This window comes from Bos javanicus, chromosome 10, assembly GCF_032452875.1.
Source record: "Bos javanicus breed banteng chromosome 10, ARS-OSU_banteng_1.0, whole genome shotgun sequence".
Classification (NCBI taxonomy): Eukaryota; Metazoa; Chordata; class Mammalia; order Artiodactyla; family Bovidae; genus Bos; species Bos javanicus.
Window position 1 is genome coordinate 72,338,712 of NC_083877.1, and position 18,315 is coordinate 72,357,026.

General features: G+C 39.0%; 1 protein-coding gene and 2 pseudogenes across 1 annotated transcript; 1 reads left to right on the forward strand and 2 right to left on the reverse strand.

The window, feature by feature from the left end:
• The first annotated feature begins 1,130 nt into the window (after positions 1-1,130).
• Positions 1,131-3,439, forward strand: LOC133255242 (uncharacterized). The gene is made up of 4 exons (XM_061429768.1): positions 1,131-1,232; positions 1,368-1,640; positions 1,713-2,217; positions 2,311-3,439. The coding sequence occupies exons 1-4, from the start codon at positions 1,131-1,133 to the stop codon at positions 2,526-2,528; spliced, it is 1,098 nt and encodes a 365-aa protein (XP_061285752.1). The 3' UTR covers positions 2,529-3,439.
• Positions 3,440-15,001: 11,562 nt separating this feature from the next.
• On the reverse strand, positions 15,002-15,830 carry LOC133255243 (ferritin light chain-like; annotated as a pseudogene).
• Positions 15,831-17,590: 1,760 nt separating this feature from the next.
• On the reverse strand, positions 17,591-17,955 carry LOC133255244 (SNRPN upstream reading frame protein-like; annotated as a pseudogene).
• Between the last annotated feature and the right edge of the window lie 360 nt (positions 17,956-18,315).

Here is an 18,315-nt window from a genome sequence, read left to right on the forward strand (position 1 = left end):
AGATGAAGATTCTTAGAGGTTTTCTGTATTTGTCCCCACCCCCGCCCCCCTGGTGCCGAGACGCCTCGTGGCCTCTGGGCCTCTCCAGTTCTCGCAGGTTCCCACCCTACAGCGTGCGCCAGGACTCCCCGGCCAGGCCTGCCTCTCGCTCAGGAGAGAACGCCTCGCTCCGGTTCTTCTTTCCTTGTGGCTGTCTTCTCCCAGCCATTCTCCCAATTCTACTCAATTTTAGAGTAGTTGTCCTGAAGCGGAACTGGATTCTTCCTCATCTCTCCCTCTGACCCTTGACCTCTCTTCTCTTCTTTATCCCAGCAATGCCTGAAGCTCCCAACGGCTTCCTGACCCAAAGCCGAGGCCAGAAGCTTGGTCCTGTCTTGTCGGGATTTGACCCCATCTCTCACGACCCATGAAGGAGACCATCGCTCGGAATCCTTAAGCTCTAGGGATAAAGGCCCAACACTTCTTTCCGGTTGGTGCCCTTGGGAAGAGCGGTTGGTGCCGGTTCAAGAGCGGGAACTTGCGCCATACCTCCCTCTCCCTGGTGGTGTCTTCTAGCTTGCCTCCCTACCCCTATCCAGGCCCGGCAGAAAAGCGATCAGCACGTTCGCGGCATCTGTATTCTTCCATTTCTCAGCCCAAAGCCATTTAGCGTAACCCGAGCCCAGGATAATTGCCACGTTTCTGCCGCGATACTTTAAAAAACAAGATAATGCTTCTGAATTGCGGAAGAAAAGTGCTGTGGACAAATTGGGCGCTGAGCTGCCGAGAAGGTTCGCTTTGTTAGGGCCGGCCGGTGGTTTGTGACTAGATTAGTTCCTTTCTGGGAGCCGCCTGCGCTCTGCAGCGGGGTGAGCCTGAGGCGAACGGCCTATGGGGTTCCCGGGGGCCGCGAACTGTGGGGAGGGCTAGGGGAGCACTTCAGGCCTCTACGTCGGTGCAAATCCACGCCGTGGAAGATGTTTCTGCATTCCCATACAGAGTACATTGTTTGGGTTCTAAAGGATCCAGATCGTCGCGGACCGAGAAGCTTGACTGCCTCTGCTCCCGAATGGGCCGCGCACATCTGTCTGAAGCCCCAGTCCTCTGAGTGGCAGAGAAGGAAATGCTGGGTGGAGGGTTCCCACTCACGCATGCCCTTCCGCGCCTCTCGCCCACTGGGGCTGGGCTTGGATTTTGCAACCATTTCCATCACCGCTGCTGTACTTGGCGCAGCCCTGCTGGAAACCGGCAGGGTGAGGCTTTCAGGCAGCCGGGGGGCCGCGAGGGGCGCTTTTAGGGCTGGGAACAAGGCTGTGGGAGCTTTCCTTACCTCAGGTTCACCCGCCTCCCCCACCCCCCCCACCCCCCCACCCCCCCCCCGCGTGCAGGCCCGCGTCCCCGTTTCGCCGGCCCATCCCGGGTCCCCGACAGGCTTCTCCGCCAGGTGTGCGCCGGCGCCCGGGAGACCTTGCCGTGCAGCGTACTCGCAGCCCCGCCCGCGGTGCCCAGTCTGGGGGAGCCGCGCTAACCCCCGCCCCGCCGCCAGGAACCCCTCCCCGGGGCCAAGCTCGAGCTATCCGGCGCTGCGTCTGCGCTGGGGACGGCTCCGCCCAGTTCTGCAGCCAGGGGTCCGGCGTTCCGGCCAGACCAGTGGTCCGAACGTGAGAAGACTTAGGGCTCCGCCGCTCTCTCGGGCTGTTCCCCGAAGTGGTTCTGGGAGCCTAGAGGCATAGGGGCTTAAGGAAGGAAGGGACAAGGCCAGGGAGGGCGGGAGCGAGAAGGAGGAGAGGGCAGGTCAGCGGAACTGGGATGGGGCGCAGCCCAGCGGCGGGCACGGCCGGAGGAGAGAGAGGGCGCTGTCTTCCTGGCAAAGGATCCCTGGCTTGGCCAGCAGGAACCGAAACAAAAAAAAAAAAGAAGAAGAAGAAGAAGAAAGAAAGAAAGCACAGGAAAGGAAATCTGCCTGGTCGACCCGGGGCGGGGGAGGGTGGGGGGTGAGGGACGCACTGTGGGGAGGGCCAAGGGTGGCCGAGCGGATTCTCAGCCCACAGCCCAGCAACCGCTTCTTCTGCTGCGGCCTTGCTAGCGCCGCGTGGCCCCGAGCGAGACTCTTCTTTGGCCCTAAAGGGCCCCCCACAGTTGGCTTCCCTCCCTCGCTTTCTCCTCTGGAAAACTGGAGGCGTCGGTATAAGGTCTGCGACGCTTCACTGGCGATTGAGGTGCCGCGACGTGGCCAAGGCAAGCAAGGGGGTGGGAGAGAACTCGGATCTCCTTTGCCTGAGCGGAGCCGGCTTTTCAGTTTTTTGTTTTGTTTTTTTTTTCAATTTTCAGGAGCCCGCGGAAGAAAACCGCAACGCCAACCAGGCCTTCACGTCGAAGCGCCGCAGCAAATGGCCTCACCTGGTTTGGCTGCGTCTTGCCGAGGAACAAGGAGGAGGTGGAAGGCCCTCTTTCTTTCATCGACTGACCTGGGCGCACACTCTGGAAACCAAAGGGTCCCAAGGACAATTACTGTCAGACATTCCCCCACTCAAACCCAGGAAACTTAGTTTACACTACTTCAGGAGAAATTCCTGTATCATCTACAAAGGATGTGTTGTCTTTCCATGCGCATAACAAACCAGTTGAAGCAAAACAAAGGATCTCAAACTTACGTATCTTCAGTCTTGAAAGGTCCCTCTGTGTTAATGGATGTAATTAAAGGCCTTCTAGGTTTGCTGATAGATACTAGAACCGATCATCTCACATGTCCGCCATCGGAGAGTCCCAAGCTCCAGTCTCCACGTGAATTTCCGGACTCTTCCATAGCCCTTCCGGTAGAATCCAGGTGGCCTCATAGTTCTGCCTTTAGCAGGAGAGCTATTTCCTAGGAGTAACTGGGTGGGCTGCAATCCGCCTGCCTCTTCACGTTGAGAAACGCTTCTCTTGTGGGAACGTCTGTTTCTATTCATCCGATTTTCTAATGTCTTTGATCAGCCTAAATATTTTCTTGGCAAACGGAAATTGACCATGCCATGAATATGATAACAACCTGCTTGGAAAGAAGCTATTTTGTTTCGAAGCAGCAAGGGGGAGTGGGGGGCCGGGAAGCCAGGGAAGGGAGTAGGGGTCGGGTAACTAGCTGGCTGGTAAGAATGCCTGAAATAGATTCCTGAACATACATCTTTTTGCAGTCTCTGAAGCAGCTTTTTGAAAGATAGTCAGATAAACACACACCTGGGCTCCTAAAAGTCTTTGATACACTTTATATTTAAAAAAACAGAACTTCAATGGACGCCTCTGGAGAATTTCCCTTTAAAACATAGATGAAAGGCAAGGTTAATACAATGTTCTCTTAATCCCTTTGGCTTGTGAGTCAAAATAAATATTTTCTTCTGCATGTGATTGTACATCCTGCCATTTGGCTGTGGCTATAAGCAAATCGACCGGTAATAAAAGTGTTTTGAGGCTGTGTATTAAATGCAGTTCTCTTGAAATCAAGGGTTGGGGGGAGGGAGGGGCCTTACTTCACAGGCAAGAGTTGGTGGGTTTCTGAAAAAGCTGCAAGAAAAAGACCTTTCACCTCTCATTAGTGATGCCATCAGTGCTCAGGCAGAGTGGAGCTGAGGTCATGTTACATATGGCACACAGTCTGCTCAGCACTTGAAACGTCAGCTTTGAAATTTTAGAGAGGGGAAAGGTCATCTTTAATAAGCTAAAGTCTGGGGCTCCCATTGCCCTCTTTGCAAACTGGGTGGGTGTCCATATGCTTCAAACCTTCTGCACAAGTTTTCTTTTTTTTAATTTGCAGTTTTAAGCTGATTTTTTGTTTCACATCTTCATTTAAGCTGTAATGTTTTCAGCTGTTAATACACCAAAAGGCCTTTCATTTTTATAGCAACTCTGTCATCTTTCCTTTTCTTCTTATGCAATCATAAAACTGTCTGTTCTGAGTGATAGCTTTTTAGAACTCAGCTTCCCAGAAGAAATGAAGTGTATCTGTCCATCTGCATACATGGATCCAGACATGTGGGCTATAGGGTTACCCTTCTGAGTGGGTAATTTAGACTTCACTTTTGTACACTACATAATTTACTGAACCTTCAAAACATTAAAACTTCCATATTATGTAAAAGCTCTAGTTTCTGAAAACTTCCTGGTACTACTAAAATTTTTCGTGCCATTTACTGAAATTTCACATTTTATTTTTACCATGTGGGGGAAACTCAAATCAGAAGATATTGATTCTTCTGTAAGGTTTAAAGTTAAGGTTGACAGAAGCTACAGTGGTAGATATAGCACTGAAAAAAAGAAGTGCTAATATCTCACTTCCTTGTTCAAAAAATATTAGGAACATTTGTGAATGTTTAATCCTCATATTTTTTCAAGAAGTGAAGTCAACCAAACCCAAGGCACGAAACTATCCCCAGATCTCTTTGTAGCCACTGTCAATATGGATATAAATATTTTTCTTTCATGTCCCTCTGCAAGGAACTCCTCAATAGTGATTTGTCATTTACTCAATTCCAGAAACTTTTTTTCCTTTTGGACCTACTATCCAAGAAGAGCAGCCTCAGCACACTTTTGTGTATTCCTCATTTCTCTTTATGTCTGCCAACCCATGTTGTCTATTTATATAACCCCAATTTTGGTTGTTGTTTTTTTTTTTAGCTTTTTTCTTCTACATCAAAGTTATGTATTTTGTCATTATAAGATAAACTTTATTAAATAAGACAACTGTGTATGTTCAGCTTCAACTAGCAGACTGAATGATCTCTTAAAATTCCTTCTCCTACTTTGCAAATTGAAAACATTGAAACATCCTCTTGAGTAAACTAGGGGTTCCTTATTACTGAGAGATTTAATGATTATGATATGCAGATAGGTGTTACTTTTGCTTTGTCTCTAGTTAGATTTTTCAAAAATCCTTAATTCTGGATGAGCGAAAATTTGAAAGAGCAGTCTGTATGATAGCAATTGAAACTAAGAGTGGGTAGAATAATTTCACAACCAAGCATGACATCAAGTAAATAATTTGATTCTAATTAGTTTCCTACATTAGCGTTTACTACTAAAAAGCTAGTTGACTTTGTGATACTTTAGCTAACCCAAAGCGCTTGAGACTTTGAGGACCCAAATGATTAAGTTCAATCAATCTAGTGAATAGAAAGTCAAGATTACGATGCACACTGTGGTCTCAGGGAGTGCATATGTGTTCGAGAGAGAGGTACTGTTGCTTTTTTTATTTTTGACTAAATTTTAAAATTCCCAAAAATACTCCAGGAAAATTTAAGAGCAGATTGTTTTACTCTGAAAAACAAGGAGTGAAATATTTCAAGAAGCAGATTCATCATCGACAGGTCAATAATTCATTAAAGGCCCATAAAAAGAGTGCTAATAATTTACACATTTTATAGGATCCTTCACTCAGGAGCCTTTAACATTTTACAAGCCTGATCTCATTCATCTTCTCAGAACTTTCTCAACTTCTCAGTATTATTATTGCAAAGGGTGATTATTCCTATTACAAAAATATGGCAGAGAGGCTGTACAATTGCCCATGGAAGTATAATTCAGAGGCAGTTTGGGGATAAGAGCTATGAATCCCAATAAAATAAATAAGCAATATAGATATATTGTACAGCACAGAGAAATATAGCCATTATTTTGTAGTAACTTGAAATGGAGTATAATCTATAAAAACATTGAATCATTATGTTGTACACCTGAAACTAATTTAATATTGTAAATCAACTTTACATCAATTTTAAAGAGCTTTGAATCCCAGATCCTTTCCAATTTATCTAAAAAGCAATTTTCCATAAAGAGATCAGATTCAAAAGATTTCAATTTAGTGAGTCCTTGTAAAATTTTATCCTCCTTAAGTTAGACTCTGTAATTCATGCTCAAGATTTGTGAGAAATTTCATAAATGTCTTTAAATCACTAAGAAAAAGAAAATGTAACATGAAGTGACATCAGTCCACACAGGTCTGGTAGTTCTTCCATCCTGTCTGGAAATAAGTCATAGTCTTAGTTGGTGTAAATGTCATGTGGGAGGAGACATACAGATTACAGAACCATGAGGTAATTACTACAGCTTAACTGTCCTACAGAGAAGCTATTAAGTGTTCATAAACAGGGTTACAATAGGATACATATTCTATGACAAGATTTGGCCTGTATTTTCAATGCTTACAATTCTTTCTTTGACTTATTTAAGAGAAGAACTACTAGAAATTCCAGAAAAGTAAGGATTTGGCTTGTCTTAAGGACAGTGTTTCATTAACTTTAGTAGGCATGCAAAGGACCTGAGACACTTGTAAAAATTCAGTGGCCAAACCCCCAGAATTTTGATTCCCTAGGTTTACAGTGGGATCCTGGAATCTGCATTTTATGGCAGGAACTAATTTTAATGCAAGTGGTTAGTGGGCTATTCTTTGAGAATAAACAATCACTCTGCCTGATGTAGGAACATAAAAAGGATATGTTCTATCAGCAGGAACAATATTTATCTTTTTCTTTTAGGAATAATATTTAAACTGCAAATTTTGACCTAACCAGTATTTACTTTGTATGATTTTGAAAGAGAATTTTTAGAATAGATTTTTTTACTGGGGAGGGGAGAATCTTTGGGTTTCTGAAGGATTTCGTGGGCCTTAAGATGTTTCTAACTAGTAACTGGATAGAAAATAGTTTGTCCTCTTCAAGTGATTGCTTCCGCTAAATGAGTTAGCAGGAAAGTGACATCAGACCAGGACAATGAGACAAAAGAAACATCTTTGAAGAAAATTCAGCACCAGCCATGAAAACTAAACAAATCGCATTGGCCAAAGAACAGTATTGCCTCCTGAGTACACCTTAAAAACCAACAAGTTTTGTGAACATCTCTCAGTGTGCATGACCCCATTAGAACAGTAATTAAACACCTCTTCCCCAAGATTTGCATGAAATGAAGATGCTCTGGAGTGTTGCTACAATATGACAGAAGGAATGGAAAATAAAATCTAAGAGGGAGTTAACAGTGTTGTCTGCACTGCAAATAGTGGTCATTTGTTGCTTGCTTACAAAGGTTTAAAAGTATTTTTATGATAAAGAACACAATCACATAAATGGCAGCTTCTTGCTTATGAGAGGGAGATTAAATACCCAAGAAGGTTAATAATCATAATTTATTATTCTCTCCCTTTAAAGATCATTTGAAAATGAGATCATGGAAACATAGATATCAGACTCTTTGCTGTTGGGAGAAGCCAAGAAGTCATTGGATAAACCTGTCACTCTAAGTAAAATCCTTGCAAAAAAAAAATCCCTTTGATGGGGCAACCCTCACTGCTGCTTAAACACTTGAATATTGGAGAACTCACTACCTCACATCTGTTTTGTATGTTTTAAGACTCAACAAAACAAGAAAGATATGCCTGGTGGTAACAAAGTCACATGAAATCCATGATACATATGAGAGAAGCATGAAGAGGATCTTCTAATTACTTGCTGGTCAAGTAGAAAGTTAGAGTAAACTGTACTGGCTAAACTGCTTTCTCAAGTTTCCATTTTAGGCATTTCTACTGTTTGCCCACTGCCTAGTAGGCTGCTGGAGTTCACTATAGGAAAAGTAAATATTGTCATTTCAAATAAAGAACTGTTTATTATATAACAGAACAGAGGCTGCCTTCTATTTTTGAGATTCTGCTAAGTTAATTGGGGACAGTAGCCAAAGCAGCTGCCCAGGAGATGATGTTTTCCAACAGCTACAGTACTTAAAGCTGAGCTGGGTTCGTGTTTGTCTACAATGTGGCAATCACATTGTTCTTTTCCTTGGATGTTCTTTGGCTCCTATTGGGGTTGAGTAAATGGAGGCACCATTTGTACTACTTTACCAGCCCATTTGACTCCTGCAGTGCAGCTAAACCATAAGGCAAGGCAGATCAAAGTCAGAACTGATGGCTTGCTACCATTAATGGGATTCAGCTCAGACTCTTCTCAATGAAGGGGAAAATGTTGACTTAACCCCTATTTCCATCTAAATCAGAGGTTCCAAAATTTTGATAGATTTGGGACTGTACTCAGTGTTTTTAATAACTTCTCCATTTTGTTGGAGGTTTGTCTGCTGCCCGTGTTTTGAAACACTGGCTTAAATATATGACAGAGGAAAGAAATCTGGACTGAGTAGTGATTTAAGATAAACAAACACAAAGCTTTGGTTAATGAAAGAATGTTTTTCAGGAATAATACTTTGCACTTCTATAATGCTTTCTGCTTTTCAGAGGGCTTCTTCTTTTTGCCCCTCACTTGTAAGATGGATAAGGGCCAGTGATATTATTAACTCCATGTTATAAATCAACTGAGGTAAAGAGTGTATACAAGTGAGTGGATACGTGGTAGATGGAGGTTAGCAGCATGACCTTTCCCATCTTTGTTTACCAAGTTCATAGTCTCATTTTCTTGTAGATCAAAACATATAGATGTACCTCAAGTTTTTTCATGGCTATAGCATAGTTGATGGATTTTTAAAATTTATGTAACTATTCCTTTATTGATGGATGTGTTTTTTTGCCAAACTTTTTCTTTTATGACGATCCTGTGACTATCTTTATACTTACATTTTTGAGTACTTGTGTGTATATTTCGTTAAATTGCTAAAAGTGAAATAGCTGAGGCAAAGGGTAATGTGTATTAAAATTTTCATGTATATTGCCAAATGGTCCTTCAAAATGTGTACACTTGCCTTGACAGTATGCAATAGACTAATTTTTCCCAATTGCCTAGCTATACTCTTTAATCTTTGCCAATCTGATTGTGGAAAGTGAAAGTGAAGTCGCTCAGTCGCATCCGACTCTTAGCGACCCCATGGACTGCAGCCCACCAGGCTCCTCCATCCATGGGATTTTCCAGACAAGAGTACTGGAGTGGGTTGCCATTGCCTTCTCCAGAAATACAGCTGCTGCTGCTGCTAAGTTGCTTCAGTCGTGTCCGACTCTGTGCGACCCCGTGTGGCTAATTTAAATTTTTTACTTTTATTATTATTAAAGTTTAGTATCTTTTTAAGAATTAATTAATTATTTATTTTTGGCTATGTTGGGTCTTTGTTGCTGCTCCGGCTTTTCTCTAGTTGCAGCGAACAAGGGCTATTCTCTAGTTTCAATGTGTGGGCTTCTCATTTGCCGTGGCTCCTCTTGTTGCAGAGCATGGGCTCTAGGGCACACGGACTTCAGTAGTTGGGGCACATATGCTCAGTAGTTGGTGCTTGGGCTTAGTTGCTCCATGGCATGTGGCATCATTTTCAGAGCAGGGTTCGAAACAGTCCCCTGAGTTGGCAGGCAGATTCTTTACCACTGAGCCACGAGGGAAGCTGAGTTTAGTGTCTTCTAAATCATGCCTGGAATAGATATAATGAAAGAGGAAAGTGTACAAATTACAGCTCCATAACTTTTTACATTTGTATACATCTGAATAGCTATCATCTAGATAAAGATATAAAATATTTCCATCACCTCAGAAAATTCTCTCTCGCCACTTTACCCGCCCACCCCAGGGTAGTCACTCTTCTGACTTCAAGTGTCAACATCAATTCATTTTGCTTATCTTGAATTGAATGTAAATGAAATCAAACAGTTTTATCACATCTTCCTTTCTTCAACATAATATCTGTGGGAATCATCCGTGTTGTTATGTGTGACAGTGGTGCATTTTTAAAATTATTGTTTGTATTCCACTATATGAATACACAATAATAGGCTGATAATCCATTCTCCTGCTGATGAACACTTGTGTTGTCTCTAGCTTTTTACTATAATGAATAAAGCTGCTATGAACATTCTTACCCATGTCCTTCATTGGGTATATGTTCTCATTTCTCATGGTCATATACCTGGAGAATTGCTGAGTCAAGGAGTAGCTGTTTATTTAGCTGAAAAAAAGATACTGCTTAGTGGTGTTCTAAAGTTACTCTCCCTCTAGCAATTGTATGAGAGTTCCAGCTGCTCCACATCTTTCCCAATACTTGGTATTTTTATTCTTTCAAATTTTAGACTTTCTGCTGGATGTATAATAGTATCTTGTGGATTTAATTTGCATCTCTCTGAAAAAGAATTATATTGACCATCTTTTCATGTACTTATTGACAATTTGGATAGTCTCTTTTGTATAATGCTTATTCAGATCTTTGCCCATTCTCGCAGTTGTTTGTGTTTTTTTGATCTTCTTTGTATACGTTTTTTATACATTCTGGACATAACCCCTTTGTCGGATGGATAGATAGATAGACAGATAATGAAAATATTATCCTACTATGTGACTTGCCTCTTCATTCTCATACTAAAGTTCTTATATTGAACAAAAGTTCTTAATTTCAGTTAAATGCAATTATGTTTTTATTATTTTATAGTTATTATCTTTTCTATCATATTTAAGAAATATTTGTCTATGCAAAGTCATGAAATGTTATCCTATGTTTTCTTCTAGAGGAAATTTGATATTTTAGTTTGATATTTATACTTATGAGCTATCTTGAATTAATTTTTATAGGTGGTGTAAAGTAAGAGTCAAGTCTGAGGTTTTTTTCCCTTATAGATACACAACAGTTCTAGCTTTGTATGTTGAGAAAGCCATTCTTTTTCCCACAGAATTACATTTGTACCTCAGAGAGAAAGTATTTGATATTTCACCATCAAACATGTAAGCTGCAATGCTTTGGTTTGGGTTTTTTGTAGATATTTTTTGTCATATTAATAAAGTTCCCTTCTATTTTAACATATGAGAGTTTTTGTCCTGAGTGGTTTTTTGAATCAAATGCATTTTCTGTATTTATTGAGATAATCATATGTTTTTTCTTTTTTTCCCATTAATGTGATGAATTATATGGATTATTTTATTTTATTTTTTGGCTGTACCATATGGCATGCAGGATCCCAGTTCCCAGCCAGGGATCAAACCCATGGCCCCTGAAGTGGAGGCGAGGAGTCTTAACCATTGGAGAATGCTGGTAAGTCCGTGTATTGATTATTTTAGAATGTTAAACCAACCTTGCATTCCTGGTATGAATCATTCTTGGTCATTATGTATTATCTTTTTTTCTATGTCTGTATTAAATTTAATAATGTTTTATTTAGAATTTTTGAATCCATATACAGAAAGGATTTTGGTTTTGGTATCATATTTATGTTAACCTAATAAAACAAGTAATTAATTCTTCCTGTTTTCTCTAACCTCTGAAAGGATCTGAGAGATATTACTATTATTTCTCCTTAAATATTTATAAAAATTTACCTTGAAAGTCACCTGAGCCTAGATGATCTTTATGAAATTCTATCCATGTATTCGATTTATTAAACATGTGTCAGAGTATTAGTATTTTTATTTCTTTTTATATCAGTTTTGGTAAATTGTATTTTTCAAAGAATTTGTCTGTTTTGTCAAGTTTATTGGCAAAGAGTTGTCATCATGTTCTCTCAATATCTATAGAATGTGTAGTGACATCACATTCTGAAACTCTTGATATTGGTCATTTGTGTCTTCTCTTTTATTGGTTATTTTTTCTGGGAGATCATAGATTTTATTCCTGTAAAGAAAAGATTGTCTGTGATGATTTCTTTATTGCATACTTTTTATTTCATTGATTGCAGTTGCATTCTTTATTATTTCTTTTCTTCTGCTTTATTTGTGTCTAATTGGCTCTTCTTTTTCTATATTCATAAGGTAAAAGCTTAGAGTATTGATTTTCAACTATTTTGCTTTTCTAATGTGTTTATTAGAAGCCATTAATTTCCTTCTAGGAACTGTTTTAGCTACATCCCACAAGTTTTCATATGCTTTATTTTCATTATCCTTCAGTTCAAATATTTTCTAATTTCCCTTGTGATTTCCTCTTTGGGCCACAGGTGATTTAGAAGTATGTTTCTTAATTTTCATACACGTTGGGATTTCCTATTTATATTTTTGTGTTGATTTTAATGGTTAGAGAATATATGCTGCATGATTTCAGTTCTTTGAAATTTGTTGAGTCTTGCTTTATAACCCAGCATATGGTCTATTTTTAGTGTGCATTTGAAAAGAATGAGTATTCTGCAGTTGTTGGGTATAGTGTTCTATATATATCAATTAGGTCGAGTTGCTTAATAGTGTTGTTTAAATATATCCGTATTGACATTTTGGAGTTTTTGTTTATAGTTACTGGGAGATGTGTGTTAAAACTTCTAATATGATAGTGACTTTGTCTATGTCTCCTTTATTTCACTTAATTTTTACTTCAATATGTTAAAGCTCTGTTATGATGTCTATGCAAATTTAGATTTGTTGGGTCTTCCTGCTGAACTGATCCTTTTATTATTATGAAATGTTTTTCCTTATCTCTAGTAACACTTGCCTGAAAGAACACTTTTTCTCTTAAACATAATTATACCAGGTTTCTTTTAATTAGTGTTTCCACGCTATATTTTTTTCCATCATTATACTTTCAAGTTATCTGTGTCTTTATGTTTAAAGTATGTTTCTAATGAGCATAATATAATTAATTATTTTCTTAAAACTATCTGACATCTATTGATATTTATTTTTAGTTAATTTGTTGATATAACTGGGATTAAATTTATCTTTTTTCTATTTGTTTTCTATTGGTTTCATCTTGTCTTTATTCCTCCTTCCTGTTTCCTTTTATAACAATTAAGATTTTATCTTCATTTAATTTTCATTATGCTCCTAGTATTTTTGTTTATAATTACAAAATTATATGTTTAAAATGTTAAGTCCTCCTATTCAGGAACAATATATATTTATTCAGGTCATGTTAAGCCTAAAGTGGGTTGAACAGGGTACTCCCCAAATTCATGTCTATTCAGAACCCCAAAATGTTTTTGGAAATAGGGATTTTGCAGATGTAATTAAAGCAAGTATTGAGATGAAATCATGTTGAATTAGGGTGGTTTATAAATCAAATGAGAGTCCTTCTAAGAGATAGAAAGGATGCACAGATATAGAGGACTATGTGAAAATATAGAAGACCATGTGAAGACAGAGATAGAGATCACAATGATGCAGGCTAAGGGGGTAATAAGATATGCCAGTAACAACCAGAAGCTAGGAGAGAAGGATGTGGCAGTATCTTCCTCAGAGCCTCTGTAAAGGAACCAGCCTGATCAGTTTGTGGCAATTTATGACAGCAGCCACAGGAAACTAATACAAAGCCTTTCAGAAAAATTTTAGAGTTTATTTGCATAAATCTTGCAAAATTCTTATTAAATGTATTTCTAGGCATTTCATATCTTTTATTGCTCTTATGGATTCTATATACTTTTATACTTAAAAGTTTAATGATTATAATATTATTTATTAAAATATTGATCTTATATATTAAAATATTTATGTACATTAAAATATTTATGTAGCATTTTATGTATAAAAATTTTAACTTTCTGATTACTACTAGGAACCTAAGAAAGCTGTTATCTTTTATCTGGTCTCTTTATAAAACACTAATATTTGTTGCAACTATTTTTTATTATTCCCATGGATTTTCTAGGTTAACTTGGAAAATGTCTCTTCCTTTCAAATATGTCTTATGTTGAACCATATGGTGGCTCAGCGCTAAAGAATTCACCTGTGATGCAGAAGATACAGGAGATGCCACAGGTTTGATCCCTGGGTTGTGAAGATCCCTGGAGGAGGGCATGGCAACCCATATCAGTATTCTTGCCTTGCAGAATCCCATGGACAGAGGAGCCTGAAAGGCTACAGTCCATAGCATCTCACAGAGTTGGATGTGACTGAGCACACAATGCACACATATTGTTATTCCCTTACAAGTTTTTACTTTTATCTTCATTAATTCTTTCTGCTTCTTTGGGCTTATTTGTTTTTATTTTTCTGGTTTCTTGAGTTGAAATCTTGGCCATCTATTTGCAGTCTTTCTTGCAAAATAATACAATTATTGCTATGGACTTTCCTCTGAAACTTTATTTTATAGATTTCCTACATAAAATTCTACTTTTTAAAAGTATTTAAATAACAGACATAGTCATACAAGTAAAACTTCAACCTCCAATTTAGAAGCGTTTAAACTGGGGATTTCCCAGCTGGTCCCAGAGTTTAAGACTCTGCACTCCCTATGCTGAAGTGGGGGTCAGGGAAGGGTTCGATCCCTGGTCAGGGAACTAGGTTCCACTTACTGCAACTAAAGATCCGCCATGCGACAACTAAGACGCAGTGTAGTCAAATAAATAAATAAAAATAAATATTAAGAAAAGAGAAATGTATAAATTGACAAGAGGAATGTCTTTGCTCTCCATTCTCCGGCTCACAACTCTGAGTCCATGCCTTGGAGTTAACCACTTTGGATCGTTTCTGGCTTTGGTCCTTTTTATGGATATATCTAGAGCGCTGAATAGTATTCTATGTCTCTCTTGTTTGGTTTATCGACTGTCAGGAATACTGTCCTCAATGAAAGATTTGGAGTTTAGCCCATTTAACACTTCTCAGTTCCCTACTCTTTCATGCAATTTTGATTATTTTATAACTTACTATATAGCTTACAAAAATATATTTAAACTTCTTTTTTCTTGATCCATCAACTATTTAGTAAAACTTGATTCTCTCCTAGGTAAGATGAGGAAAGTAGTATGGCTACACTTCTCTTAATTTCATTGTCTCTGCCTTCCAGTTTCTTTTCATTTTGGTAAAATCATAGAATATATTGTTGCTTTTATTATTTTGAAGCAAAAAAGCTTTATTTTACCTTCGCTTATTCTTTCTCTAATGTTTTTTTCCTTATGTAAACCCGAGTTTCTGATCTATATAATTTTCCTTTTGTCTGAAGAACTTCCTTAAACATTTCTGAAAAAGCAGATCTATTGGCAACAAATATCTCTCAATCTTTGTTTGAGAGCGTCTTAATTTCTCATTCACTTTGTTTTTTTCTGCAAAAAGTCTTATTGTTTGCATTTGGTCCAAGGTTTGGGAGAGGGCTCCTGAGGGGTTAAAAAGCTGCCTAGTGGCTGCAGAGAGGGGCTTCATGTAGAAGCCCTGACATCAGAGGGGCTCCTCAAAGTCCGCTAGGCTCCAGAGGTCTCTAGTTGTGCTTCCAAGAGATATTCCCTTAACCCAGCCTGAAGACCAGCCAGCCTGTGGAGGTTAGTCAGGTGGTCACCCATCTTCTTGATGAGTTTCACCTGCTCCTCCAAGAAGTGACTCTCCAGGAAGTCACAGAGGTGGGGGTCTGCGGGGGCCATGTGGATCTAAAAGGGCATGGCTTGGGTTCTTCTGCATGAGAAGGGTGGCTTCCATAGCATCCTGGGTTTTACCCTACTCATCTTGAGATGGTTTCTGCACGTCCTGGAAGGGGACACGACCCCAACACTGGTTTCACATTTTCAAGAGACAGCTGGGCACCTTTGCCATTCTCCTAGGCCAACTGGCAGAAAAAATGGCCCATGCCCTTCAGACCCACATTTTCTTGGTGAAAACAGAAGTCCAAAGAGAGGTAGGTGTAGGAGGCCTGCAGATGCATGTTGACCAGGAGGTTGATGGTGGCCCTCACCTCTGTGGAATAATTCTGACGAATCTCACAGTTGATCGGTAATAAGGAGGTAAGCTCAGAAAATGGTGTTGGCTGGTCCTAGTGACTGAAGACAGCTGAGTGGCTGATTCTGAAGGTTGTGATTGGAAAAAAGACTGGAGGGTGATGGGAGGCTTGAACAAGGGGTGTCCTTGGGTCTGTTCCCTCCAAACACTGTTGAAGCAAGAGACCTGTGCGACCATCACCTGGCGCACTGCCTCTCCTTCACTTTTGAATGATAATTTCTCAGGATGCAGAATTCTAGGTTAATGTTTCTTTCTCTTCAACACTTTAAATATTTCACTCCACCCTCTTCTTACTTGCATAATTTTTGAAAAGTCAGATCTCAATTCATATGTTTGTTCCTCTGTAGGTGTGGTATTATTCCCCCTCTGGCCTCATTCAAAATTTCTTTATCTTTGATTTTCTGTAGTTTGAATGCTGTATGCCTGTGTGTCATTTGGGGAGAACTGATCCTACTTATTGTTCTTTGAGTTTCCTGGATGTGTGATTTGTTGTTTAATATTAATCTGAGGAAATTCTGTTTCTGGCATTCCCAAAAGGAATATCTTTGTTATACCTTCTGTAGTTGTCCATGAATCTGTTCCTTTTTTTAAAGTCTTTTTTTATTTTCAGTTTTGGAACTTTTTATTGACATAATCTCATGCTTCTTCTTCAGCCATGTCCACTCTATGAATGAGCCCACCAAAGCCCATCAGAAGTAATCACATTCTTCATTTCTGTTTTTGATGTCTAGAATTCATTTTAATTCTCTTAACATTTCCATCTTTCTTCTTGCCCATCTATTCTTGTATATTGTCTGCTTTATCCATTAGGGCTTTTAGCATGTTAATCATAGTTGTTTGAATACTTGGACTGATAATTCCAACATCCCTGACATATCTGAATTTGATTCTGATGCTGTTCCTTCTCTGCAAAATGTGTTGATTGCCTTTCAGTTTGCCCTGTAACTTTTAGTTGAAAGCTGGTCTTCATGTCATGGTTTAAAGGAACATGGTCTGATTTCCATTTAGGATTCTCCTCCAGTAAATTGTGATTCTTTCTATTGGCCTGTTTGTCTCTCCAATTTTGAGGGCAGCAGTTTGCCCCGTGACTTCAATTCTCTAAGGGATTTAAGAAAAGTTGTTGATTTTCAGGCTTTTTGTTAGTTGTTAGGATGGAGTGGTGATTTTAAAGCATCTTATATTTCTGACCAGAAATCAGAAATCCTTTCAACTTTGTAACTCTCTTTTGCATAGTTTATAATAACACTTATAACCTGAATTTTCCATACGTCGTCTTCATCTATAAATCTATTATGAAATTCAAGTCCAAATAATAGCACTTACGGTATTATGATTATGTAACTAGTATTTGTTACAGATCTAGGTGGGATGATTGAATCCATAGAAAAGGAGTTGTAATTTTATGTTCCTAAACCTGTGCTACTCTGAGATTTTCCTATAACAAAGGGAAATGGATATTCCTTTCATACAGTTTATCCATTTCTCAAATGAATGCCTTGTCTTAGCTTACTGCATCTATGGACCACAATTTTCACAGAGTTTGTAATTCTCTTGTTGAAAGAGAAAATATATTTTGTAATTATCCCGATTGTTATTTGTACTGTTTTTGGAATAGTTACTTTTAAACAGACTATTTTATTGTCACATTGCATAAATTTATTCCCACTGTTTCTTTGTATGGTCTTTGTGGGTTACTTTTGCTGTTTCTTAGAGTCTGTGTCATCCTTTGTCATGGATTCCTCTTTGGTGTTGCTGAAGTATATTTTGGTACTTTTCAACTTTTTTCAGAAGAGCTATATAAGAACTGGTCTAAGTCTGCATGTATGAAATGTCTTCATTTCACTTTCACACTTGGTTGATGGTGTGGCTGCATACAGAATTTTATGTTCAAAATATTTTTTCCTTAGTTATTTGAAAGCATTACTCCATTGCTTTCTTGCTTGCTTTTCTATTTTTCATGGATAATATTTTTATTACGTTATACATTATATTATTACTTTATTATTTTATACCTTATAAAGATATAAAAGTACGGATTTTTCACTAGGAGCCAACTATCTTTATGTTCCACTACTGTTTTTATCACTTCTTGGTGTCTCAACTAAGAATACCTGTCTTGATTTCACCTGGAAATCTGTTACACATATTTGCATCTGCTAGATTCCCTTAGGTACAACTGACACTCTTGGTTGCTCAGTTGTAATTCCTTTGACATTTCACTTGGACTTCTACCTCTGGTGTGTGCTGGGCTGTTGTCCATCTCAGGCATAAGCAGTCCCTGGCCTGCTCCATCCCCCCACTGGCCACTCCTCTGGCTAGAATGTTAAGTATCTCCCATAGTTGCTCTGCTTTCCTCCATTGCTTTCTTGCATCCCATGTGTCCGTGGAATCCCTGAAATCGTTACTTGTTTGTAGTAAAGTTTCCCCTATTCACCCCCCCAACCCAAAGACTTTGGTGTGTTCTCTTTATACATATTCTGAAGTTTCAGAATGGATCTTTTTTTTTCCAAACTGGTTCTCTTTCAATCTGAAGTTTTATATTTTATATCAACTCTAGGGTATGTTCTATTACTTTTTAAATTTTTTTCTCATTTCTCTGTTCCTAGAACATCTGTATAGGACAGATATTGGTGTTTTCAGTTCTACTTCTCTTGACATTTTTTCCCTCATGTTTTCTGTCTTTGGTCTTTTTACTCTATATTTCAGGAGATTTTTCTGATTTGTTTTCTTGCACTTCTTCGATTTATTTTTCATTTTGGTGATGTATTCTTAATTTCCATGAACT